This window comes from Citrus sinensis, chromosome 8 (genome assembly GCF_022201045.2).
Source record: "Citrus sinensis cultivar Valencia sweet orange chromosome 8, DVS_A1.0, whole genome shotgun sequence".
Classification (NCBI taxonomy): Eukaryota; Viridiplantae; Streptophyta; class Magnoliopsida; order Sapindales; family Rutaceae; genus Citrus; species Citrus sinensis.
Window position 1 is genome coordinate 6,886,913 of NC_068563.1, and position 25,474 is coordinate 6,912,386.

Consider the following 25,474-nt stretch of genomic DNA (forward strand, 5'->3'; position numbering starts at 1 on the left):
CGTTTCAAAAAGAAACCAAAAACGGTGCGTTTCAAGCTGGAGAATAATTTCCTTTCACCCACCGTCACCACCATCATCTACTTCTTTCCTTTTCTCTCTCTATCTCTCGCTCTTCCGCTGTTTATCTTTATCCTTCAAAAAATAATTCAAAAAAGCAGCGACATTTAAAATATTCATTCTCAAAACGATGTCGTCGCCTTAGTAATTTGTTTTGTACGTATCCTTCTTTCTTAGATCTCTATTTAATTTTATTCACAGTTATGCTTTTAGGTATTAAAAACGTTAAACCCTAGCAGCAGTGGAATTTATACTCTGTACTTAATTTTCTTGATTAGCATAATTTACCTAGCTTTTATCTATGTGTTTGTTTTGTTTGTGATTTTTTTTTTTTTTTGTATTTTAAGAGTGTGCTTAATTGTTAGGTGGTAATTTTAGATTAGCCACAAATTTACATTGTGGATGGCTAAGTTCAATTTTAGTGTGTTGTTAAATTTACTACCTAATTTAAAAATATGATTTGGTGCCCATCTCCAAAGCAAAGATTAAATTGAAGTAATTGACAGTGTTACCAATGAGTGTTTGTTTTATGCATGTCGAGTTTATTGTTTGTACAATGGTGATTGTCCATTTGAAAATTTTGATCTTTACTGTTGATCGAGTTGCCGATTAGCTGAAACATAATGTCCGAGGATCTAGTTGGTTGTAATTTGTAAATATAAGAGAAAATGCTTCACTTTCTGTTTATTGTGCTGAATGGGGTTTTTTTTTTTTTTTTTACCTTGTTTCTTTTATGTTTTGGCAAGATTTTTTTCTTTTATTGGGATCTAGATTCTAGATTATTTTCGTGCATAACTGCATCATGATGCTTGACTCGTTTTTTCTCTCATTGGAATACGAAACATTCTGTACAACATTTCCAACACAATTATTTCATTGGGTAGCTGTCAATGAACAAATTAAGATTGCTCATAAGGGCTTCTTGCATTTTGTCAAATTGGGATTGCAAATAAATTGTTTACATATCTCATGGATTGTATTATTCTTTGCCATCCTGCCAATGTTGAATCCTTCTTGCTTGTGCTTCATTGATGTTTCTAGGTTGCAAAGGTATTGCAGTAGTCTGCAAGAGAACTTATTTTTGCTGCATCAAATAGTCTAGTCTGGTCTGTATTTGGCTGCAGTTTTCATGGACTACCAAACCCTTTTTTGTCAAGATATAATTCTTAAGAAGTGGCTTGATCATGTCTATATCCAGTACAGCCTATAAAAGTTGCACATTGCTAGTGAGATGGACTTGTTTAGAGATTTCACAAGATTTAGGGAAAACCCTTTTTGTTGATCATTTGTGCTTTAACTTATGCTGTAAAAGGTTTTATCTGTTATTTTAAATGTACTATAACTTTTTATTCTAACTTATTTGCAACTCCTTAGAGTCCGTTGATTTTGGAAAGTCTGTCATAGAACCTTACTGCTCGAAATCAACAGAGTTTACTTCTCATATATTTTTCTTTATTACTGTTTTGTTGATTGCATATTTGGTACTGTGACAAGTATGGGCCCTTTTGTGTTGCAATGCATGTTGAAATTTGAAGCATTTTTTTAACCTTCTGAGCTATTTATCTTCTTGCTCACAACATTTTATTTCTTAATTCAGTTAGCTTCATTATGCATCTGTTGAAACTTAACTTCTGGTTTTCTTTTGTGGAAAACAGAAGACTGACACATTCCTTATAGCGTGAGTCTAAGATGGATGATGGGCATCATGAAAATGGCAGATATAAGATGGAATACTACAAAGGGACGCATGCTCAGGTAAGAAAGCAAACAGTGTCCGCGTGATACTTTTTTATTTTATTTTTGTATCATATTCAACTCTAGATCCATCAGAGTAGATAACAAATGGCTTCTGCAGTGGAATATGATGCCGCAGCATCAAATGAAGGAACCAAATAATGCCTTAGTAATGAATAAGAAGATCATGGCCATCCTTGCGGAGAGGGATGCTGCTATTAGAGAGCGAAACATAGCATTGACTGAAAAGAGGGAAGCATTGGAAACCCGAGATCAGGCGCTTGAGGAGCGCGATAAAGCCCTTGCCGAGCGCGATGATGCCTTGATGGCAAGAGACAGTGCCTTGGCAGCATTGCAATATCGTGAAGCTGCTGCCAACTTCTCCTCAGTTGGTGGATTTCAACGTGGAGGAAAGCGTATGCACCACCCCGCATACCAGTCTGGTGATGTTCCGGAAGCTCTTAATTCAGGGGATATGCATGCAACTGATGCCAAGCCAATAACAATCATTCCTTCTGAAACCAAGCCACATCAAGCAAAGCGAGCAAAAGAGAACAAAACAGTTACAAAGCCATCTGTGTCCCCACGAAAGGTGAAGAAAGTAGGTGAGGATTTGAACAAGAAAGTTGCTTCTGATGGAAAGAAGATAAAGTCTGAGTGGGATAGTCAGGATGGACTGAACCTGGTTAATTTTGATGAAACAACAATGCCAGTGCCAGTTTGCACTTGCACAGGCACTCCTCACCAATGCTATAAGTGGGGAAATGGTGGGTGGCAGTCATCTTGTTGCACGACTACCCTATCATCATACCCACTGCCACAGATGCCAAACAAGCGCCACGCCCGCGTGGGTGGCCGAAAGATGAGTGGTAGTGTCTTTACAAAATTGCTTAGTCGGCTGGCAGCAGAAGGCCATGATCTCTCAGTGCCACTTGATCTCAAGAACTTTTGGGCCAAACATGGAACAAATCGCTATATTACCATCAAGTAATGTGCGGATGATCCGTTTGTTGGAGTATGTTTTCCTTGCTTTATGGTCTTGAATTTGGCTGTTATTTTATTTAGCAAATGTAGCTGAATAGGTTGAAGCAAGATGAAGCTTATCAAAAGCAGTTTCCTTGCTTCTTTGTTGACAGACCATTGTAATTTCACTCAGAAACATCAGTCCCTGTGGAAGGGAAGTTTTGTAAACTACTTTTGTTCTGAGTTCATACTTGTGCAGCCTAGGTGGTTTTGCCGAATTCCACGTGGCAATCATATGCAGCGCAGGTTAGAAGTAGTGAATGATGCTTCCACGACCAAATATTCTAGTTGATTTCATGAAATAATGCTCACTGCGGCACTACTGCCCAAATAGAAACACAAAGGAAGTTGGCCTCAACCATAGCAAATGTTTAAGAAGTAAAGAGTTGAAAATGTTGTGGAATCTGAAATCAAATTTTAAATAGAGTTTTGTTCTGGGCAAATATAGGGTAATATGCTTGAAGACTACTTGCAAGGGATTACAAACAAACTATAACTTCATCCACAATTTGATTTATTTGAGGAGCTTATCTGTTACTACTGTTAAGGCCTTTTGAAATTCAATTCTGCATCAATCTTATTCCCTCCATTTCTCATTATCTCTTTCTTGGCTATCTGTTAGCATCTCAAAAATCTTCTTCCCCTGATTACATGCATTCACATCATCATGAGCCCAGAATCTTCTTTTCAAGCCAAATTATCATCATGGATTGCCATTATGATTGCCTTCTTTGACCTACCCAATCCCAGAATCTTTACCCTCTTCATGATCAGCAGCACCGCCACCTTCTGCTTAGGCATTGCCCTGATCCTTGAATGGGGTTTATACTCTCAATACCATCCGGGATACCATTGGATTGTCTACTATGCTCCATGTTTAATCTCTCTTCCCATTCTCACCTGGATGTTTTGCATCCTCTTTGCAACATTTGTCGCCGACAAGGATCAAAATCTCCGTATACTACCGTCACTCGACCCCTCAATATCAATGCAGTCGCAGTCATGGGACATGCATCATCGGCAGCCAAAGATTAAGGAGGGTCGGCTTGTAGAGGAGAAGTGTCAGCTTGAACAAGTTAGTGCATCTACAAATCGGCTAGCTTTGGTGCCAATCCAACCTGTTCATGATCCTCCATCTGTGTCTATCAAGGTAGAGGCTGCCAAAGCAAAAACTAGCAATGATGATAAATCAACCTTGAAGAGAACACTTTCTTTGTCATTGTTTGGCAATAAATCCTTTGATCATGACAACATTAAACGTGCCATGAGTTTCGGTTAAGTTTACAGATTGTTTCAGTTGTTTGGAGAAATTTATATAAGCTATTTCTACTCTTTTGGTTCCATGTACAGAATCTGGTAAACCTTGAATTTTTTTTTTTTTTTTGGGGCATTTTTTAATTTATTTTTATTTAAATTAAATTATTTGATACAAAGCTCTATCTACCGCATATTATCATAATGTCGAAAGGAGAACAACATTGAAACAAATGCCTGACAACATCTTTCACCCAAATGACCATGGTGATCAAATCCTCTGGCCAAGAAAATTCTGCCTTGCATGGCATAACTTTACCACAACATCTGTCATCTCCATTCTGTCAAATGGAGACTCAATTGAGCACGCAACCCCAGTTTTAATTACTGCAACTAAGCATTCTTCATTTCTGACTCTTCTGCTGTTGGTCCTTTCCTCCTCCAATGGCAGCAGTGAAGGATCAACAATCTCCATTACTTTTTCCGGCAAAGCCCTCTTGCCAAATTCATGGAGAGTCAGGCCTTCGTTAAACATGCTTTCTGTTGGTCGCCTTCTTGTGAATATCTCTAGTAATAAAATTCCATAGCTGTACACACCTCCTCTCATGGATGCTTCACCGCCCAAGCCATACTCTAAACATGTCGAAATCATCGTGTTAGTTGTCACACGACTGTTAAATAAAACATCAATTATATATAACTCATTCTCTAGTACAGAAGTTAAAAGTTTTACAACATTGTATAATATCAAATCTGGTACTTTATAAAGTGCAAATATCCGCACATAAGAATTGTTATATATATCAAATATGAAGATATTAATTACCTGGAGCAACATATCCAATAGTTCCTTTTACCCCAATTGAGCTTGAAGGAGTTTCCACGACATTCCCAAGTGGGCTAGCAGATAGAAATTTTGCTAGACCAAAGTCACTGACATGGGCGACCATGTCATGATCAAGCAGCACATTGCTTGGTTTAAGATCTCCATGAACAATGGGTGGTTGACAATGGTGGTGTAGATATTCGACTGCAGAAGCCACATCAATGACTATGTTTAGTCTTTGAATGAGACTTAAATTGCATATTCCGAGTTGATCATCTCGTTGGTGAAGCCACTCCTCTAAACTTCCATTTTGCATGTATTCATAAACAAGAGCCTTGAAATCGACTGCTTTAAAATCTATGCTAGAGCAAATAGTGACGATTTTGATAAGATTCCGATGGCGAATACTTCTCAATGCTTCACATTCGGCCGCAAAGCTCTTGGAACCTCCTTTCTGCTCAAGATTAATCACTTTTACTGCAACTAACATCCCATTTTCATGCAGAACTCCCTTGTACACAAAGCCAAAGCTTCCACGACCAATCGTATTTGATGACGAAAATTCATTAGTTGCCTTACTCAACTCTTTGTACGAGACCATTGGAAATTGTTGTTCCATCTGCGACGTATTAGAAGATTTATGTGCAGATCTCCTTCTTCGAGCATAAAAAATAAAAATGCATACTGATAAGATCAAACATGACCCACCGATCACTGGAATCACCACTTTGACAAGATTGACGTTTGGTTTTCTTGATCCTCTTGCCTGGCAGGATGGTAAATGCAATTCATCTAAACCCCCACAAAGCTTCCCATTTCCAACAATTGAAAAGCCCGTTTTGTTTTTGAAAATTCCTTTTGTTGGTACTTCCCCTTCAAAGTGATTGTAAGAAAGATTCAAGTATTGCAAGAAAGATAGATTCTCAAGATATTTTGGAATTTGACCAGAGAAATTGTTCTGCGAGAGATCTAACTCTTTAATGCTTGTTAATGAACTCAAAGATTGAGGAATGGTTCCACTGAAAGAATTTCCCTGTAGCTCAACATATTCTAAGCTTGTGCAAGCACCAAGAGTAACAGGAATCTGACCAGAAAACTGGTTTCTAGCAATACCCAGTCTTACAAGACTCTTCAAGTTACCCACTCCCAGAGGAAGAGAGCCGTTGAGAAGATTATCAGACAAATCCAAGGACAGTGAAAGAGTAGTTATCTCGAGAATTTGTTGGGGCAAAGCACCGGTGAGCTTATTTCGGGGGGCAAAAAAAAACATCAAGTTCTTGCAGTTTCCTAAAGAGAAGGGTATGTTTCCTTGCAAGTTATTGGCACCAAATGACAGATAGGTCAGAAGTGTTAAATTACCTAGAGATGAAGGAATAGTACCTTGTAAAAAATTTGCATGTAGGTGCAGCAATTGCAAGTTTTTAAGCTCGCCAATTACATGAGGTATAGTGCCAGTTAATCGGTTAGCCTCCATACGAAGCGAATTTAGATTGACAAGATTTGCTATACCAGGAGGTATGGTTCCATATATTTGATTCTTCCCTAGGTTGAAGTCGATCAGTGCTGTCGAGAGGTTGGCTATAGAATGTGGCAACACTCCTCCAAATCCATTGTCAGCCAAGTAAAGGTATTGTAATTTGGTACAGTTTGTTAGAAGGTCTACAAAATCAAGATCATTTGCTGCCCCATTTCCCAAAAAGTTAGTCGCCAATCCTAGCATTGATAGATCCTTAAGGCCATTAAAATTAATTGACACTTGCCCTCTAAATTTATTCTCGGCAAGGTGAAGCACCTCAAGATTTGAAGCATTGGAAAATGAATCTGGGAGAGAACCTGTAAAATTGTTTGTATATATTACGAAATTTCTCAAGTTCGGAAGATTTTTACCTATTTCAATTGGTAGACTTCCAGTGAATCTGTTTCCATAGAGATAAATCTCAACAAGGGAAGAGATGTTATAAACTGAAGGTGGAATCGTACCAGAGAAATGATTGTCACCAACATGGAGATAAGCTAAACTTGTTAGTTGGCTTAGGGTGATTGGAATTTTTCCCCAAAGTCTATTCGTTCTAATATCAATTACCCGAAGAGCTGAAAGATTTCCAATGGAAGCTGGGAGCTGTCCTGTTAATTGATTGTCACCAACGGACAGTCCCTGAAGGTTGAACAATCGGCGGCTGATGAGCTCTTCAGGAATTTCTCCCACAAGGTTGTTTCTATGAGCAGAGAATGTGATGAGTTTTGAGCAATGAGACAAATTGGTTGGTATTCTTCCTGAAAAAGAATTATTAGCCAGTACTAGAGTTTCAAGCCTGAATAGATTACCAATTCTGTCAGGAATTTCGCCATGGAAATCATTGTCCGCAATGTTGATGTACCTAAGGAAGCTGAGATTGCCAACATAAGGTGACAAGATACCTCCTATGCTTTGGTTACGAAGATCTAACTTGGTCACCCTTTGATTCCTACGACCACAAGTCACCCCTGTCCAGTGCTGGCACAAGTTAACACAAGCACTACGGTTCCAGGAACTTGTGACTCCGAGGGGATCATGAAGCTGTGACTTTATGGCAAGTAATGAGAGACAATCTGTCTCGTTAGAAAGGGCCAGAGCTTTGGCAAGTGCGATGGATACAAGTAGAATAATAATGATACGAAGTTGCTGCATTGTTTTTGTCAATGATCTACAGAGGAATATTTGAGACATTTTATAGAGCGTGCATGGAATCTAGTTAATTAGGCAACCTCATCATTGTCTTTCTCATTTGTTTCTTGGAATAAGGCCACCTGATACATTAAACGGCAAACAAAAACGATTGACTTGATCATTTCCTAATTAATTAAATAAACAGTGCCGGTCGAGAGTAGGAGTTAATCTTAAGAATCTTTACTATCATGTACGTTCATATGCATTTTGCTCAGAAAAATGACAAAATAATTCAAAATACCATCATCTAATGATCATAATAACCTGTTAATATATATATATATATACATGAATCGATTAATGCCGGCCAACAAACGGAGTCTTTAATTTCCTAATATTAAAATTTTAAATCGTAAAGATACATGCAGAAACCTCTTCCCCTTGGCCATGTCAATCTCATGATTTTAAATTCATGTTGTTGTATCGCCACTTTGTTAAGGAAAGAGAGTACAAAGTTGGCTTATATAGATCAAGCAACTACGCGCGCGCACACACACGAGACCAAGCCCTGAAGGGAGTGATTTGAAGAAGTAGAGGATAAACTATTACGGATATGAAATTAATAGGAAAAACTATTAGAGCCGACTAAATCTCTCACGCACAAAGAAGTAAAGTCGACTAATCCTAAGTGAAAGTGTCGATGAACTCAATGCCACTATTCTTGAACAGCTTGGAGTTGGAGTTGAGCCTTCCTTTCTCACTATTATGGATATGAAATTAGTAGGAAAAATTGGATTCAATTGTCAACTCCTCCTATAAAAGGATTGACTAAGGATTCGAACCATAGCGTAGCTGACTAATCCTAAGGCAAAGGTTCGAGAAACTCAAAGCCATTATTCTTGAACAACTTAGAGTTGGAGCCGAGCCTTCGTTCCACATTATTATGGATACGAAATTAATAAGAAAAATGGGACTCCTCCTTAAAATATGATTGACAACGGATTCGAACCATAGCACATGCTTTTATAAAACCGTACGATTCTCCCGATCTAAAATCAAAGGAAATTGGTATAATGTGCCCAACCATTATCTTCGTTAAAAAACAAACAAAAAGAATCTGGTGAAATTGAAAATCCACACTATAAATATTCTGTTATCAAGCAACAAATATACGTGGCATAACCATATAATATCTGGTGAATAGAATTTAAGTAATTTGACAATATAGCTTGTTACGATATCGAAATGGATGCAGGGTAACCTTGATTAAATTATCTATTTACTTGTAGACGATGACTCCATAGCGTGGTGAAATGCCACGGCTGGCATGTTATTATCAATGTAAATTAATCTTTACATGCTCCATCAGTCTTGGTGATTTTTTCAGTTATATTAATTGGGTTTCATTTCACCGTCACATTTGATCTTTTGGGACATTCTAAATCTAGACATCTTTATCGATTATTGCACACTTATATTATAATTTTACTTGTATCGCTCAACAACCAAATAGCAGGAAGCAAGTTTTGTGATGTGTTTTGTAAATTCGTAATGATGAGGGCAAAGAAAAATAAATATAGTTTTGTGCTATTGCTTGAATATGATATCACTTGCTTGATTGCTTCGCTAAAGCCTAAGTTTTTGGGCTATTGATTAAGAACTTGGCCTTGAGGCAGCGCCTTTGAAAATTTTAAGCGCATTCGGAACATTGGCCCATTATTGATTTGAAACACTTAAAAAAAAAAAAAAAAAAAGAGAGGCTCCTCCTAAATTTTTAAAATATCAAAATCTAGCTAAAAAAAAAGCAGCCGTTTTTGGTTAGTTGCTTTATTTATTGCCTCAAAATTTAATTGCATAAATTGGTTTGATTCATTGTAGTGAATTAATTGATTTAATGCCAATGAAATTAGTTGATTGATGTCCTAATTAATTTTTTTTTAATAAAATGAACTTTTTTTTGAAGTCTCTCACAGCTAATTATTCTGCCTACTTGTTACGGTTATGGAGAAATATTTTTTAAAAAAAAAAAATAACAACAACATCATAAACTTTTACAAAGAAAACAAAATATGGTTGAAATGAAAATATAAGATTCAATTTACAAGATTTCTATAGATCTTGGATTGCGACCTCAACTCTCTTATTATACTCTTGAGAATGTTTTGAACGCGTGAAATACATCGAGGTCAAATCAGTTGTAAATGTATTGAATTAAATATTTTAATAAAATTAAATTTCAGTACTTGTTATTTATTGAATGTTTTTAGAATTATAATATTGTTTAAACTTAGTCCACCCTATATTGAAATTCTAACACCGCTACTTACCTTGAGATCACCTTCTAACCAAACTTCATATATTTTTATTTTTAAAACAATATTTATTTGATGAGCAATCTTTATTAAATAAATAATTTTGATGGTTCTTTAAAAGAGAGTGTTTTTATTTATATTTTTTATATTATTTAGTTGGAATGACAACTCAATTCCTTCTCCACTTTATGTGAGTGAGAAAAATTTTATTTCATAAACTGTGTCAATCAAATAAAATTCTTTTTTTTTCAAAGCTAAAAATGAAATATAATGAATACAGCCTCAATACAACTGCAACGAACTACCACGGCGTCGTTTTCCAATAACTGACAAAAACCGGATGTCGTTTTTCACATTTAAAAAGGGGTTCCCACGCATAATTCTAGTGGGCCCAAAAGAAACAATTAAGTGGGCCACTCTTGCTTTTTCTGATGATTGACAAATCTTAAATGAGAAGTGGATAAGCTTGCACGCCCTTTCTCCTGGAGCACTAAGACGTGCCACGTGTGTCAGAAAATTGATGCTCGGTATCTTTCACCACGTGTCCACCATCTAATGCTCAGGTCAACACGAACGTCATCAACGGCTTATTTAACGCCACGTTTCCGGCCATCGCGCAATTGACGGAGACAAGGAGTGGGGACCCGATCTTCGATGGGTCCCCTATATTATTGTACCCTTTAGAAGTTAACTTCATGAATAATTGGGTTCATAATTTTGTGGCTTTTTTTTTTAATTTTTTTTTTATACTAACAATTTTTAATCATTACAATTTATTAATGTATTTCAATATGAGATTTATTAAAAAAAAAAGATAAATAACTTAATCTTTAGTAGAAAACTATCACGATCACGAGTAATTTTTTTTAATAGGTAGAAAATATTTATTAGAATCAGTTGAATGTATTTACTAAAACAACCTAATCTTAAGCATAATAGGAGAGTGTGCGATCTTGAATTTAATCTGCTCTCATATTTCCCTTCTTGTTGCTACAAGAATCACTTTGTGAAAAGAGAGAAAAAAAAATGGTGGTCCTGACGATATTCAATTAATGATTGAAAATAATTATTGGAGGTGATTGTGATGATACATATAATTCTCTTGCATTTCGCTATCTCAAAAAAGTCATATCGTGAGGAATTAAAAAAATTGTAATCAGATATTTGCCTAATTTTATAATTTACGTTTATTTGGAATTAACAATTTTTTTTTTTGTTGGAGAACTTATATCCATTTATTCAGTTATTAAATGCATAAAAATAAAATTTTAATAGCTATAATGTGGAATCAATGATGTTAGGGTTATCATAAAGTTAGAATATAAAGTTTTTATCTAAAACTGATGTAACAAATAATATGACATTATTATATTGAAATAATTATCTAAAACTTAATAATTAGTTATTAAGTCTCGCCATATTTTATCCAATTGTAAATTTATATTGAAATGTTAGAATATAAAATTTGTATTCCAGCTAGGGGTGGGAAACGGTTCGGTTCGGTTCTGAATTGAATTGAATCATCAATATTTATAAAAATAATAATTCGAATGCAGTCTAAACCGTAATTTTCTTCATATTTTCTAATTTTTTATTTTGATTTTTTTCCATATAAATCGATCTTTTTTTTTAATTTTAAAACCAAATTGAACCATTGGATAGTTCTTTTTTCTTCATATTTTCTTTGTTTTAAAAATTTAATATCTATAATGTGGAATCAATGATGTTAGGGTTATCATAAAGTTAGAATATAAAGTTTGTAACTAAAACTGATGTAACAAATAATATGACATTATTTTATAGGAAATAATTAATTATTAAGTCTCGTCATATTTTATTCAATTGTAAATTTATATTGTGTATTTGTCTACCTTACGTTTAACTTAAGGTATGCCCTCTCACACAACTGAACAATGGGACCCACTACTCTAGAGAGAGTTGTACCTTACGTTAAACGTAAGGTAACAGCTCCCTTATATTGTAATATTATAATATAAAATTTGTATTCCAATTAGGGGTGGGAAATGGTTCAATTCGGTTCTGAATTGAATTGAACCATCAATTTTTATAAAAATAATAATCCGAATGCAGTCAAAATCATAATTTTCTTTGTATTTTCTAATTTTTTATTTTGATTTTTTTCCCATATAAATTGATCTTTTCTTTTAATTTTAAAACCAAACTGAACCATAATTTTCTCCGTATTTTCTGTTTTAAAAACCGTTGCAGTCTAAACCGTATTTTTCTTCATATTTTCTAATTTTTTCCATATAAATCAATCTTTTTTCTTTATTTTAAAACCAAACTGAACCTTTGGATCGGTTCAATTTTTTCAAGAAATTTCTTCCTCCACCCCTAATTCTAACTTTATAAGTGGATTTAACACTTTATATAAAATAAACATGTAAGATATTAAATAAATGATTGATAAATTCCTTTTTAGATATAATCGATTGGATTTAGATATTTTTTTGTGCAAAAAAAATCCTTCAATATAATCAAAATATGTCGAACTCGTCAAAGCACATGCATGCATGCATGAAACCTAGTTTTGCCACATGTCTTTTAGATCCATATTGGAGAATATGATACATTAATTATATACCAAAATATCCACGGATGTCAGTCAAAACAATCAACATGTGCCAATTGCCAAAACTTCGTGCCACACCTTCCTCTGCCGGAGGCTTGTCTTTTAACCACATTTGATGTGGAGACAAACCATTAAGGACATGCCCCAATATGGCTTCCATTTTGATAAGGCCACAATGAGTGACATCTTCAAGATTTGGAAATGCATATTAAACAACTCTTGAAGTTTTTTATAATCTTTACTGAGTTAGCTATTTATTGGGACTCACCTAAATTTTAATATATCTGCTATCAAGTTCATATATTTACTCTCAATAAATTAAGAAGAAAGTGTCTATTTTCTCTTCGAAACCTTTTTTTTTTTTTTTACACGCGTTTTTAGGGTATATTTTAAAAGAACTTATTTTCATCATTGATTGATATGTTTGTATATGTAGCTAAAGCATTTCAGTCAAAACAAGAATAAAAGTGTTCATTCTCTTATTATAAGGGTGAAACTACATTAAACGTCATATTTGTTTATACTTCTCAAAATTTTCATTACATTTATAAAATCATAGTTTATGTTGTAGTAGGGGGAGCTATGAATAGGGGTGGCAAAAATTCCCACGGGGATGGGTACCCTCGGGGATTTTCCCCATTCGGGGAGGGTATGAGGATAATTTCATATCAAATTTCTTATTCGGGGAGGGGACGGAGAAATTTTTTTACCCAATTTCTTATTCGGGGAGGGGACGGGGATGAGGTGGAATCCCCATCCCCTACCCATTTTCCCATTTTAATTTTTAATTTTATTTTAATTTTTTAAAATTACTAGTAAATAAATAATAAAATTTAAATTCTAAAATTATAAATATTGGTAAAAATAAAAAATATCAAAATATTTATATTATTAAACTTTTAGGCCTAATTAACTAATTAAAGTCCTAAATTTTTATTTAGGACATTAAAAAGACCGAGTAGATTCTATTAGCCAAACATTTTTTTATAATTTTAATATTCTTTAAATATTTTAAACTTAAATCTATTTTTTATTTATTTTTAGATGTTATAATTGCCCACAGCGAATCACAATTTTAATATCTAATCTAATTTAATCTAATATTTGCTTTTGATTTGCTCCGATTTAACTATTGTATTGTAAAGGGAATAGTCCACATTTATAAAGTGTCCACGCCACCATTGAAAAAGTTAATTTTGAATCTAAATTCGATTTTATTTGTAACAATTTTGTATTAAACTATTAATTTGTTCATGATAGTTTGTAAAAGAAGTTTGTATTCATTGTATGTTGCGTTACTTACTAATTTAATGTATGTGACTTTTGTAATAGATATTAATGTAAGATATATTTCGAACTTTACTTTTATTTGAATTTTTTATTTTAATATATGATTAACTCAAAATTGAAAAAAAATGTATTAGTTATTCGAGGATCGGGGATCCTCGGGGATCCCCTGTTATTATTCAGAGAAGGGATGAAAATTCTCTCAAGTAATTCTGACGGGGACGGGGAGGGGATGGGGACATACGTAAAATATCGGGGATGGGTACGGGGAGATCGGTCCCCTCCCCTCCCCTCCCCGTTGCCATCCCGGCCATGAACATGATTTTGGGTTGATGGGGACCATAATGGAGATCCTATAACTTGATGAGGTTAGAATCAAAAGATTGTAAATCTGAGTAGCCAAAACGTAAAATTAACGTAGAAATGAATTAAAATTTCAATTAGTACACTTGTGTATTGAATGATCGAACCTCCTGCATACGTACGGCCAGCGAGCTAATGTTCTGGTCTCCCTTTTGGCGACAATTTTCTTGAAAATTTTGCACTAGGAACTATAGAAAACGGCAAGATTCATAATTAACTTTTTTCCCCCCTTCAATACTGTCCCTAAGATGGGAGTAATAGTGGACATAAAAAAATCTCATGTGTTATGGGGACCCATTTGTAAATTGATTACTTCTCATGCCTGTGGAGCAAATCATGTTATGTGGTGCAGCAGCTCATTAATTATTTCAATGAAGGCCGCCCTTGTATAATGTTGCAGATCAATAATTCAAAATGATGCTACAAATTGTATCATTTATTGTGTATATATATAAAGTATAGACAATTTATCATTTTTTTCCTTCCAATATTTATATATAATATTACACACACACACACACATCTTTTTTTTTTTTGGGAATTCCTTCTAGATGATATATGTTGATTCAATCAGCTTACGCAATAATAATAATAATAATAATAATAATAATAATAAAATAATTTGTTACGCTTTATCTTTAGAAAAAGAATTTATTTAATTTGACATCCAAATTGGTGATATTTTGTGCCAAACTCTTATTACATAATTAATTTTAATTTTCTAATAGTAGTGAAGAAAACAAGTCAACCAACTTTGTACAAAATAAACATACCATTTTGTTTTTTCATTTGAAATCATAATATATTTGAATTTGATCGAAGTTTGAACGAGTCTGAATATAAATGTCTGAATGACATATTTATTTTTTTTCTAATATTTGAATATAAATGGCATCTTATTTATTTTTATTTTTATGATTATTTGACATTTATGTCATTATAAAAATAAATAAAGGGATTATGTTTTATAGTTTAAAAATTAATTATACTTAATAGATATTTTTTTAAAATAGTATTTACTTCTCATTTATTTCTTTTCCCATTCATAAATGTCACAAAGTACTTTCTTTATGCAAATACAAATGTTTAAAAATCAGACATAATTTACCAAATACAATCAAAAGAACTAAAAAAGTTTAATAAAATTTCAGATCTCATACATTTAACAAACAATTTCAGACTCCATATCATCTACAATTTCCTTCTCTCTTTCTCTCTTTCCTTTTTTTTCCTCATTACATCTGGAAAAAAAAAGATTTCTCTCCTTTTTTTTAATTAAATTACAATGTAATAGTCATTGATCTAAATTCAAAAAAAGGACAATTAAATTTAGAGATGACAATAGAAAGGGGAGGGGATTGACATTTTGTACCCATCTTGGGCACTCTGCTTATATCCCTCTCCCCTTGTCCCTTTTAAATAGTTTGTGAGGAGATGATGAGAATCTACAAATAATAAAAGAAGATTTCCGAGATTTCGTAATTCTCGAATGATTGATACTTTTACTTTTGGAACTTTATTTAATCATATTAAAGTAAATATAAAATTGTATCACCAACACAAAAATATTAAAATAAACTAAAATAATTAAAATTACATCTATTGAATGGAATTAATGTCATTAGAATTACAAAATAATTTATAAAATTAAGGAAAAGTTGAGTTTCAAAGTTGAACACATTCATAAAAGTCATATGGTATAAATAAAGTAATTTTCGTCAATTTTCAAGTGTTTACATTAATTTTTATTTATAATATTTTATATATATATTATGATATTTATTATTTACAGTCACATTCTTACAATTTAATGTATTTACTAAAAATTTTAAAAAACAAAATATAAATATAAATGGAGAAATTAGAGAGGGTATATGGTTCACTAAACTCTATCCTCTCTCCGAATAAGAGATTGAGCATACAATTATCTGTATTTCTTTTTCAAATAAGAAATTAAGTATATAATTAATCCTTCTTCGAATGAAAAATAGAAAAAAATAAATCTTTTCAAGAGACTCGCCCATAAAAATTTTGTCATCCTTAGTTAAATTAGACAGTTAATAAGTTATATTATTTGTAACTTACAACAACTAAAAAAAATTTACGTAATATAAAAGAATAGTAGCATGTGATAAAAGCGGAAGATCATACATAATTACACTTAAATTTATTGAAAGTTAGATTAGATGAAACTTAGCAAGACCAATTAAATTAATGATGGAAGATTGAAATGGGTGTCCAATAATATTTTTACTTTATTTTATTTTCTCGGGGAGAGTATTGAAAAAGTTTGGGTCCCAAACTTTGGGTCCTTGCATGTGTTAGTTCTTTTCAGTCAGTCACAGGTAAAAAGTAGGAGGTGGTAGAGATTGGTTGCAATTTTTTTTTTTTCACATAATTTATTATTTTCTGTTGGCGGTGGGGGCTTAACATTAATTCCGGATAAAAGGTTGATTGATTGAAAATTAATAAAAAAATTGTTCCGAAGAAAAATTAATCATCCCATCCCATATCTGCCCATGTTTTTCAACAGTCAACACTCATCTAATTTCCAACGGCACCCCACCCTACAATGAATTTTATAATTTTATTATTACTTATCATTATAACATTTAATGTTCAAATAATGCTCAATCCTTTTAACTTTTTTTTTAAGAAAAAAAAGGAATAAAAATTTCATAAAATCAATGAAATATCTATCGAGATTTATTCAGAAATCTACATCTATTAAAATTGAAATCTTTAACTTCACATTTGGGGAGATATATCTTCTTCGATTAATATCATAATGGCTTCAATGGATAGATTTTTGTACCTATTGTTTCTTCGTTTAAAAACAACACATCCTTATATTGAAAAACACTTTCTACACATATATTGTTTGGGAGAAATACGTCGACGAGACCAGGCATGGTGAGCAGATATCTGATGGCAGAGTTCTGCGAACCGGTATGTCCCGTAAAAGCCTGGTGCGCGGGGGAACAAGAGCAGAAATATCCTGCTCATCCACGAGGCCAATTTCCTGTAAGGAGCATAAGGCCATTCCGGCTAGAGGTCGAGAGGCGAGGAGACCCGGTCGACGGCAGTTGGCAAGACGGGCTCCCCAGCCCGAGAATCTAGGTACGACAGCCACGCTTTTCCCAGAACCGTGGCGTAACACGCAAGATCTCACAGAACTACGACAGCCACGCTTTCTCCAGAACCGTGGCGTAACACGCAAGATCTCACAGAACTACGACAGCCACGCTTTCCCCAGAACCGTGGCGTAACACGCAAGATCTCACAGAACCACGACAGCCACGCTTTCCCCAGAACCGTGGCGTAACACGCAAGATCCCGCGTTTGCCCATAACGCAGCAGTCAGAGTCCCATACTGTCTCGAAAAAAGCGGAAGACTCGAATTCGGGGGAAGCCTATAAAAAGGTAGCCAACGAAGGTAAAAGGGTTAGCATTTTTGAGATAAAAGAGAAAAGAACTTCAAAAGGAGAAAAAACCACAAAAAAGCCATAAGATCTGTGGCGAGCGTTCCCGGAACCTTCATATCTGACTTGAGCATCGGAGGGTTTGTGCCGGGAAAACAACCGGCGTACCCTGACTTGTCTGTGTGCGCAGAAACCTCTGGAGAAGAAGCCTCGCGAGAAGACCTTCTGGTCGTGAAGAAGTTGATCGGGCAGAAATCCTGGTCATATAACGAGGAGAACCGGAATCCCGCATCAACAATTCCAACCCCAGTGGTTCGAGTGACAGTTGATAACATAAATGTTGGTGACAGAATCTGGTCGGTCCAAGCGCGAGCAGTTTTCCGCATCAACATATATTATCACAACTTTGAACACAAGTTGTCTACTTTGTATTGCCGACGACGTGTGAGATTGTCACATTGCATAGTCATCGTGCTGATTATAGTAAAATATTAGCAACATTATGTTATGTGTTTCGTTACTGTCTTAATTACGAGGTATTTTGGGGAGGGCCCCAACTATGGGAGGCACCTTTAAGCCCGTATCATAATCTAGACTAGAAGTCTCCGCTCGAACCGGGAGGTACAGGTTTTCCCAACAAAGACGACTTCCCTGCAACTCGAACTGGAGATCAAACTCAATCAAGTCACTTAAGGGGACTCCATTGTCAGTGAAGCCAACACTTTGTTGGTTGTTATTGTTTAAATTAAGAAACCCCCCATTTTAATATTACAAATTTCCCTTGCTCTACGTGCATGGATTATTTAAAATGATAGCTACATTAATGGTCCATTTGGATAACTATCACGGGTAAATTAAAAAGTAATCGTCAATTCGCACAAATTAAAAGAGAAAGATAAGAGAGAACAATGTCAATTTCTTGTTACTTGAGTTTCAAAATTGATCAAATCTCACGCTAACATATTTTTTTTTTTAATTTGTTAAAGATAAGAGTGATGGTTAAACTAAATTAGATGATCACGATGAATATTACAATGCTTTCGAAGTAAGAATATTTTATAATTCATGTGATAAAAGATTATTATCTAGACTTGGGATCATGACGAATATTGAGATTAAGTAATATAAAGAAGAACATTTATTTTGTTACTTGTTATGTCTCTATACGTATAAATTAATTATATAATCTATTAAATGATAAGATATTTTTATGTGGTCGGAAAGATTTTGATATTAAAATTGTACTCGTATCAAAGTTATTATAAATTAAGATTAGATTATGTAATAAAGCTTAAAAAAAGATTAAATATCTTAAAAATAGTTTAATCACAAATGAAGATGAAATTCTACATGAGCTTTAACACTAAACCGTTTTAGATTAATACTATCGTTAATGTTGTAATTATTTATGTTTATTCTAATTTTCTTCAACGATAATGTTGGAAATGTAAAATCATAATTTTTACTTCTTAGGTCGTTTTTTTTTTCAATACCTTATTACATACATATATCTAGCGTGTAATATGTCTGTCGAAACTTAAAAGGTAGGTAGGATTTTTAAATTAATAGGTCACATTTATCATTCAATAATAAGTTAATTTCAATGATAAAATTATACATGACATCATTAGGAAAGCAAAGCGAAACCCATTCGGGAACTACAAGTGTCATTCTCCTAACATTCCTCTTATTTATTAATTGTTATTTTTATTTTTATTTTTTTAAAAGTAAATCCTGATGAGATTATTGTGTTAGCTAAAATAGTTACAAATCAAACGGATTTATATCACTGTAAATTTCAAACACATTTAATTCATATTATTTTTATTAATAACAATGTTATTCTTGCAAATTTGTGAAATCATTATAAGAGATGAATGACGAGATTAGTACTATATGAAATTACCCGATCTGCAAAATTAAGGGATTTTCATAGTAAAAAAATTGTTCTTACCATAATAGATATTAGATAAGACTATAATAGTATAATATGTCACATTTCATTTTTAACGTACACCTAAGGAATTATTATTGCTTATTATCATTATTCTACCAAAGAATTGCCTAACCTAATTTAGTTGTGTGTTAATAGATAAATGAATGTCTTAATTTTTTAAATTATCTACTTACGATGAGTTATTCACTTGTGATCGATAGATAAGATTGTTAGATTAAAAAAATAATTCAATTAATCTAATATCAATAAGTTTCTTTTAATAATCATATATAATTTAAATTATTTTTCTCATTTTTTAAATATTGAAATACTTTATAAATGTATCCTGTAAGGTTTGTGCAAGAAATATCTCAATAAAACCATTTTTCTTATAGCACTTGAAATATTATCTATTACAATAAAGAATTTAAAAAACAAAAAGCATTTGACAATGAATAATGATATACTTATAAAGGAAGGGCAAAAATGAAAATTTGTATCTTATGTAGTGCATGATGTGTCATTTATTCATTTGTATTGAAAAATTATTTTATTAATAATGATATACAAATCAAATATTTTTACCAAACACATGATAGTAATTGATTTTTTTAATTTTATTTAAAATGATAATTTTTTAACTCTTATCTTGTCCTACACTCAAAAGCCACTCAATCAAGCATCATGGAGATAATTGTTAATATATAATTCGGTTTACAAATCTTATATTTCAAAGAAGAGTTTCGATATGTTAGGACCGCTATAAAATAAAACACTCTTTTATAATTATACAATTAAAATTATAATATATTTATTATTATTTATTATTTTACATGTATACTTATAATTTGTATTTTACATTGGAGCGGCTTAACCATGGGCTCTAAATAAACGTATCATGATTTGCCGACAATACCAATTATACCCCCATCCTAATCCCACAAATTCCTTCCAATCATCTATTTATCTCTATTTTATTTTGCATCTTTTTCAAGTGACACTCACTTCCTGTAAAAGCGCGTGAGACGACAGAATCTCTCTCTTAAAAATCGATTAGTATCTAAATAAAGAATAAAAAAATGATTAGCAAAATCCAATAATTTATAGTTATATAAAAAATAAAAAAAGTAGCAAAATTCATTGCAAGATAAGCTGCGGAGACACGGGAGGGAAAAAGAAAAAGAAAAAAGAAAAATAAAAAAAAGTCAAATGAAGTCGGAATGAAATTGAAATTCACTCAAATGAAATGAAAATGAAAAAACTTATTTATTTAATTTTTATTTTAATTTTTTAAATTATTCTTTTTCTTATTAAATTCACGCGTCCTTCTCTCTCTCGTCACGAAATCCGTGTGTCGTAGTCTTCGTCGTCACAGACACACTTTTTAGAAAGAGAGAAAAAGAAACTCACAATTACAATTATTTAATCAAAAAAATAATTTTTTAATAATTATTGATTTTCTTCCTTCTTACAGAGCCATTCAAAGAAAGAGAGAGAAAGCGCCTGCTGTGTCTCTGTCTCTTCGCCATTTCCGTCAAAAGCGTACAAGGTAATCTGGTTTCTCTATATAGTCACTCAGTTTTAGCTCTGTTGTGCTTGTTTCAGTTTATTTTACTTTTTCTTTTGGTGTGTTTGTTTACTCATTTTTATTTTTTGGGCAGATTCTGGTGGTTTGATCTGTGGTGTCATCTGGGTTTTGGTTGAATTGAAGTGGGTTAGTTTTAGAATCGAGTTTTATTTATAAGCTTTTGAAGTGCTTGCTTTTAGTGTTTTTCTTTTCATTGGCATTATATATTTTTAGTGTTTTAAAAGAGTGAAAATTTTTGAGAGCTGAAAAAAAAAATGGGTGGTGATAGTGATGAGGGTAATGGTGGTAATACTGATATGATGCAAAGAATTCAGTCTTCGTTTGGTACTTCGTCGTCTTCAATTCCAAAACAGCAAACTTTACTGTCTGCAAACCAACTTGATTTGCCTCAATTGAACCAAAATCAACTACGTGCTCGCCACTTTTCACAGTTTGCAACTAATTTTGGTGGTGATAGTAGCAAAAGAGTTGGTATACCACCTTCACACCCTAATCAAATCCCACCCATTTCACCGTATTCATCGATCCCTGTGTCTAGGCCGGGTAACCAGCAAATGGGTTCGCAGAATTACAGCCCGGGGCCTACCCATTCCCGATCTTTGTCTCAACCATCTTTGTTTTTTTCACTCGATTCTTTGCCTCCGTTAAGCCCGTCTCCGTTTAGAGATTCGCCTAGCACTTCAATGTCGGATCAAGTATCCACTGATGTATCAATGGAGGATAGAGATGGGAATTCTCATTCGTTATTGCCTCCTTCTCCTTTTAATCGGGGTAATGCTTCACGGATTGGTGAGAGTTTGCCACCACGAAATAAGCATAGAAGGTCTAACAGTGACATACCATTTGGGTTTTCAACGGTAATGCAATCATCGTCCCCGCTTATTTCTCCAAGGTTTGCTGGTGGTTTGGACAAAGCTGTTTCTGGGAGGGAGAATCCTGGGGTGGCTAAGCCAGCTCAGTTAGTTAAGAAGGAATCTAGCTGGGAGAGAGGTGGTGAAAGCAATGGTGAAGGGATGGGTGAGAGGAAATCTGAAGGGGAAGTGGTAGATGATTTGTTTTCTGCATACATGAATTTGGAGAATATTGATGCATTGAATTCCTCGGGGACCGATGACAAAAATGGTAATGAGAATCGTGAGGATTTGGACAGTAGAGCTAGTGGGACAAAGACCAATGGAGGTGATAGCAGTGATAATGAAGCTGAAAGCAGTGTGAATGAAAGTGGGAACAGCTTGCAGAGAGCAGGAATGAATTCTTCAGCAGAAAAGAGAGAAGGCATTAAAAGGACTGCCGGGGGAGATGTTGCTTCTACGACTAGACATTATAGAAGTGTTTCTATGGATAGTTTCATGGGAAAGTTGAACTTTGGTGATGAATCACCTAAACTGCCACCTTCACCAGGAACTCGTCCAGGACAACTCTCACCTAGCAATTCAATTGATGCCAACTCACCTGCCTTTAGCTTAGAGTTTGGGAATGGCGAGTTTAGTGGGGCAGAACTGAAGAAGATAATGGCTAATGAAAAGCTTGCCGAAATTGCATTAACTGATCCAAAGCGTGCAAAGAGGTATTGTTATTCTTCTATTCATCACCCATTCATTATAATTGGAAGACCATCCTTGCATATATCATCTGCTTTTGTTGCTGGTGCATTCCAGGATTTTGGCAAATCGTCAGTCAGCTGCTCGTTCCAAAGAGAGGAAGATGCGTTATATTTCCGAGCTGGAGCACAAGGTTCAAACACTACAGACAGAAGCCACCACATTGTCTGCCCAGCTTACGCTTTTACAGGTAAAGGACTTCTCATGCTCAGAGATTTTGGCCACTGCTACCTTCTTTTTCTGTTTCTCAAAATTCTTCTGTTTTTCCTTCTCTATAATTTAACCAGAGAGATTCAGTTGGGCTCACAAACCAGAATAATGAATTGAAGTTTCGACTTCAAGCCATGGAGCAACAGGCACAGCTTCGAGATGGTATTATTTTATGACTCATATATTTCTGTTGCATTTAGTGGAAGCTTCACACTGTTTATATGTTTTGACTTGTGTGAGGAAAGCAGTCTTTGACTTGTATGTATGCAGCTTTATGTTCTTTCGTTTTATTTTTAGTGTATATTTTTCAAATTCATGGTAATAAACACATCCACCTGTCTCTTCTGCATAAACTCCAGCTTTCATAGTGCATATTTGGGGCTTCCTTGTTTTATGATGACTCAGGAGAATACTAATCTCTCTTAATTCCAGTGTCTCATGCTTCTTCCCTATATGCTGTGCTTTGACTGTAGGGAGTCAAAGTTGTTTTTTTCTGTCTTTTAGTTATTTTTCTAGATGAGTTGTTTAAACAATTTTGGGAATTATGCATCAAATTGCAAATAATAACCATTGGTTCTTCTAGATTCTCAGATTCTTGTCTTCATTAATGTTAATTGTCTTGAAGTTTGCTCATTAAATTTGAATGTTCATGTGTCCATCTGGTGCTTATTTTCTGTATCATAAAATCCTAAAATGAGAATTATTTTATCACTGCTGCGCACTAAGAGTGAATGCTTGAGTGATCATACCATATCTACATTTGGTGTGTAATATGTCCTCCTAAATGTCACCAAGACTTTGACATGCTTTGGGTAACAAATAGATACTGTTATTTGCTTCAGCAGAACAATAAGGAAATGCATTTAGTCTCCTGTTCTTACTCTTTGATAGTTGTTTTTAGCTACTGTGGTAGAAGCATCTGAGACATTAACCTTGTTCTAGGATAACTTGTTTTCTTTTTAGCATAATATTATTAGTGTTTCTTGAGCCTTATTCTATTCATTTTTAAGCCATGAAAATGCCTTCCTACATTCTCTTTTTCCCATGAATTAGAAGTGGATTGTCAAGAGTATTTAAAGCTGTGCTTTTTAGTTGTCAATTGTTATATGCTTTTTCTGGCCAAGTTTTCTCATCAAGTATTCGGAGTCTCGTACATGGTAAATGACTGAGCCTGCTTAACTTGTTTCAGAAAAAGTGCATATGCTTCATTGGTTGTTCATTTAGCTCCTATTAAATTATTGTTGATCATACAGCCTGTATGTGCATTTCATCTTAATTGTTCTCTAATATAGTATAGTGTATTCTTCTCTGGATTCTGTTGGTTTTGCGGTTGATTTGCTGGGGAGGGCAGATAGAGAATGAAGTTCTTCCATAGATTGTTCACTTTTTCATACACTCCTTCATTTTTCAATCTTTTCATGTATCCTCTACTCAGTAATTCTGAACTTGCAGTATGAATCTGTACTTGATCTCAGTAGTTCTGAATATGTGCATTTAATCTTGATATTTTTTTATTTCTGTTGCTGCATTTATCAGCCACACATGTAACATTTCTCACTGCCTTCAGAAAGATTTTAAGAATACATGTTTCTAACTGTTCAATTATGACAGCTCTAAATGAAGCATTAACTGCGGAGGTACGACGGCTGAAAGTTGCTACTCAAGAGATGGCTAGTGAATCTGACCCTTCCAAGGGCATGGCCAATCAGCAGCTTCCCATGAACTCCCAGATGTTTCAGGTGCATCAACAGCAGCCTTCCCAACTCAACATCCATCAGTTGCAACATCAGCATCAGCAATCTCATTCCCAAGTCAACTTTCAGCAGCAGCAGCAGAACTGTGGCACGGCCACAAAACCTGAGTCGAATCAATAGGTCATGAAGATGGAAAGGTCTTCTCTCCCTGTTTACATATCTTACGAATCTTCTCTACATTCATGTTCGGTATTAGTTTCTCCAGTGCATTCATTCATTACTTTTGCTTGCATCTCCACCAACAAGTCCATGAGGGCATGGTGATTACAAGTTCAATCTGCATTTCATATCCATCTCGGATTGTGCTATTAAGTCGAATACAAACAATAATATTTATATTATCATGATTATATGGTTTATTTATATCAGGTAGATATGTAGACATTATTTGGACATATTTTGTCTTTGCCATGACATTAGAAGAGTTGAACTTAAAACTCTTCCAACTCTTGTTTATTTAAACTAAAGAATGAGTCCTTTTCTTCAAGTGTTTGTGTTCTGTAATTTTTTACCCTCCTGGCGGGCTGGCAAGTTGCAGCCGATGCTATTGCACTTTTTCTATAACCGTAACAATGGAAATGCACTCCAGAATGTTTCGGCGTGGCAGATATTCTTTACCGTTGGGATAAGCTGCCATGATATTGCAAAGTTAACGGGATGATTGTTCTGGTAATGTGTGATAAACATCATTTTGTTGCAATCTTCTTGTAATGAGCAAAGTTGACACATTGATAAACCATGCTCTCTGTTGACCTTGTCGCCTCTTGGCTGGTAACCCGTCTGAAACAACTTTCATCTCAATAGACTACGAAACATTTCTAATGTGAATTAGATAAGGCTTAAAAAATCTGAAAATGAAGTGGATCC

General features: G+C 34.1%; 4 protein-coding genes across 4 annotated transcripts; 3 read left to right on the plus strand and 1 right to left on the minus strand.

Annotated features, from left to right (window-relative positions):
• The first annotated feature begins 55 nt into the window (after window positions 1–55).
• Window positions 56–3,002, plus strand: LOC102620390 (protein BASIC PENTACYSTEINE4). The gene is made up of 3 exons (XM_006487204.4): window positions 56–213; window positions 1,713–1,812; window positions 1,913–3,002. Exons 2-3 carry the CDS (start codon window positions 1,747–1,749, stop codon window positions 2,780–2,782), a joined length of 936 nt encoding a protein of 311 aa, XP_006487267.2. The 5' UTR covers window positions 56–213; window positions 1,713–1,746; the 3' UTR covers window positions 2,783–3,002.
• A 153-nt stretch (window positions 3,003–3,155) lies between these two features.
• Window positions 3,156–4,221, plus strand: LOC102620667 (uncharacterized). The gene has a single exon (XM_006487205.3). The coding sequence runs from the start codon at window positions 3,482–3,484 to the stop codon at window positions 4,091–4,093; it is 612 nt and encodes a 203-aa protein (XP_006487268.2). The 5' UTR covers window positions 3,156–3,481; the 3' UTR covers window positions 4,094–4,221.
• A 145-nt stretch (window positions 4,222–4,366) lies between these two features.
• On the minus strand, window positions 4,367–7,562 carry LOC112499322 (putative receptor-like protein kinase At3g47110). The gene has a single exon (XM_052432594.1). It carries the CDS (start codon window positions 7,560–7,562, stop codon window positions 4,887–4,889), a length of 2,676 nt encoding a protein of 891 aa, XP_052288554.1. The 3' UTR covers window positions 4,367–4,886.
• A 13,229-nt stretch (window positions 7,563–20,791) lies between these two features.
• Window positions 20,792–25,094, plus strand: LOC102613352 (bZIP transcription factor 29). The gene is made up of 5 exons (XM_006493573.4): window positions 20,792–21,003; window positions 21,116–22,609; window positions 22,701–22,833; window positions 22,931–23,015; window positions 24,465–25,094. Exons 2-5 carry the CDS (start codon window positions 21,297–21,299, stop codon window positions 24,725–24,727), a joined length of 1,794 nt encoding a protein of 597 aa, XP_006493636.2. The 5' UTR covers window positions 20,792–21,003; window positions 21,116–21,296; the 3' UTR covers window positions 24,728–25,094.
• Window positions 25,095–25,474: the final 380 nt, after the last annotated feature.

What these genes read in the sequence shown, in the direction of transcription:
- LOC102620667 (XM_006487205.3), top strand. Translation starts at nt 3,482, where the DNA reads ATGAGCCCAGAATCTTCTTTTCAAGCCAAATTATCATCATGGATTGCC.
- LOC102613352 (XM_006493573.4), top strand. Translation starts at nt 21,297, where the DNA reads ATGGGTGGTGATAGTGATGAGGGTAATGGTGGTAATACTGATATGATG. An exon ending in GATCCAAAGCGTGCAAAGAG is followed by an intron (nt 22,610 to 22,700) that starts GTATTGTTATTC and finishes GGTGCATTCCAG; the next exon opens with GATTTTGGCAAATCGTCAGT. An exon ending in ACAGGCACAGCTTCGAGATG is followed by an intron (nt 23,016 to 24,464) that starts GTATTATTTTAT and finishes CAATTATGACAG; the next exon opens with CTCTAAATGAAGCATTAACT.
- LOC112499322 (XM_052432594.1), bottom strand. Translation starts at nt 7,562, where the DNA reads ATGCAGCAACTTCGTATCATTATTATTCTACTTGTATCCATCGCACTT.
- LOC102620390 (XM_006487204.4), top strand. Translation starts at nt 1,747, where the DNA reads ATGGATGATGGGCATCATGAAAATGGCAGATATAAGATGGAATACTAC. An exon ending in ACAAAGGGACGCATGCTCAG is followed by an intron (nt 1,813 to 1,912) that starts GTAAGAAAGCAA and finishes TGGCTTCTGCAG; the next exon opens with TGGAATATGATGCCGCAGCA.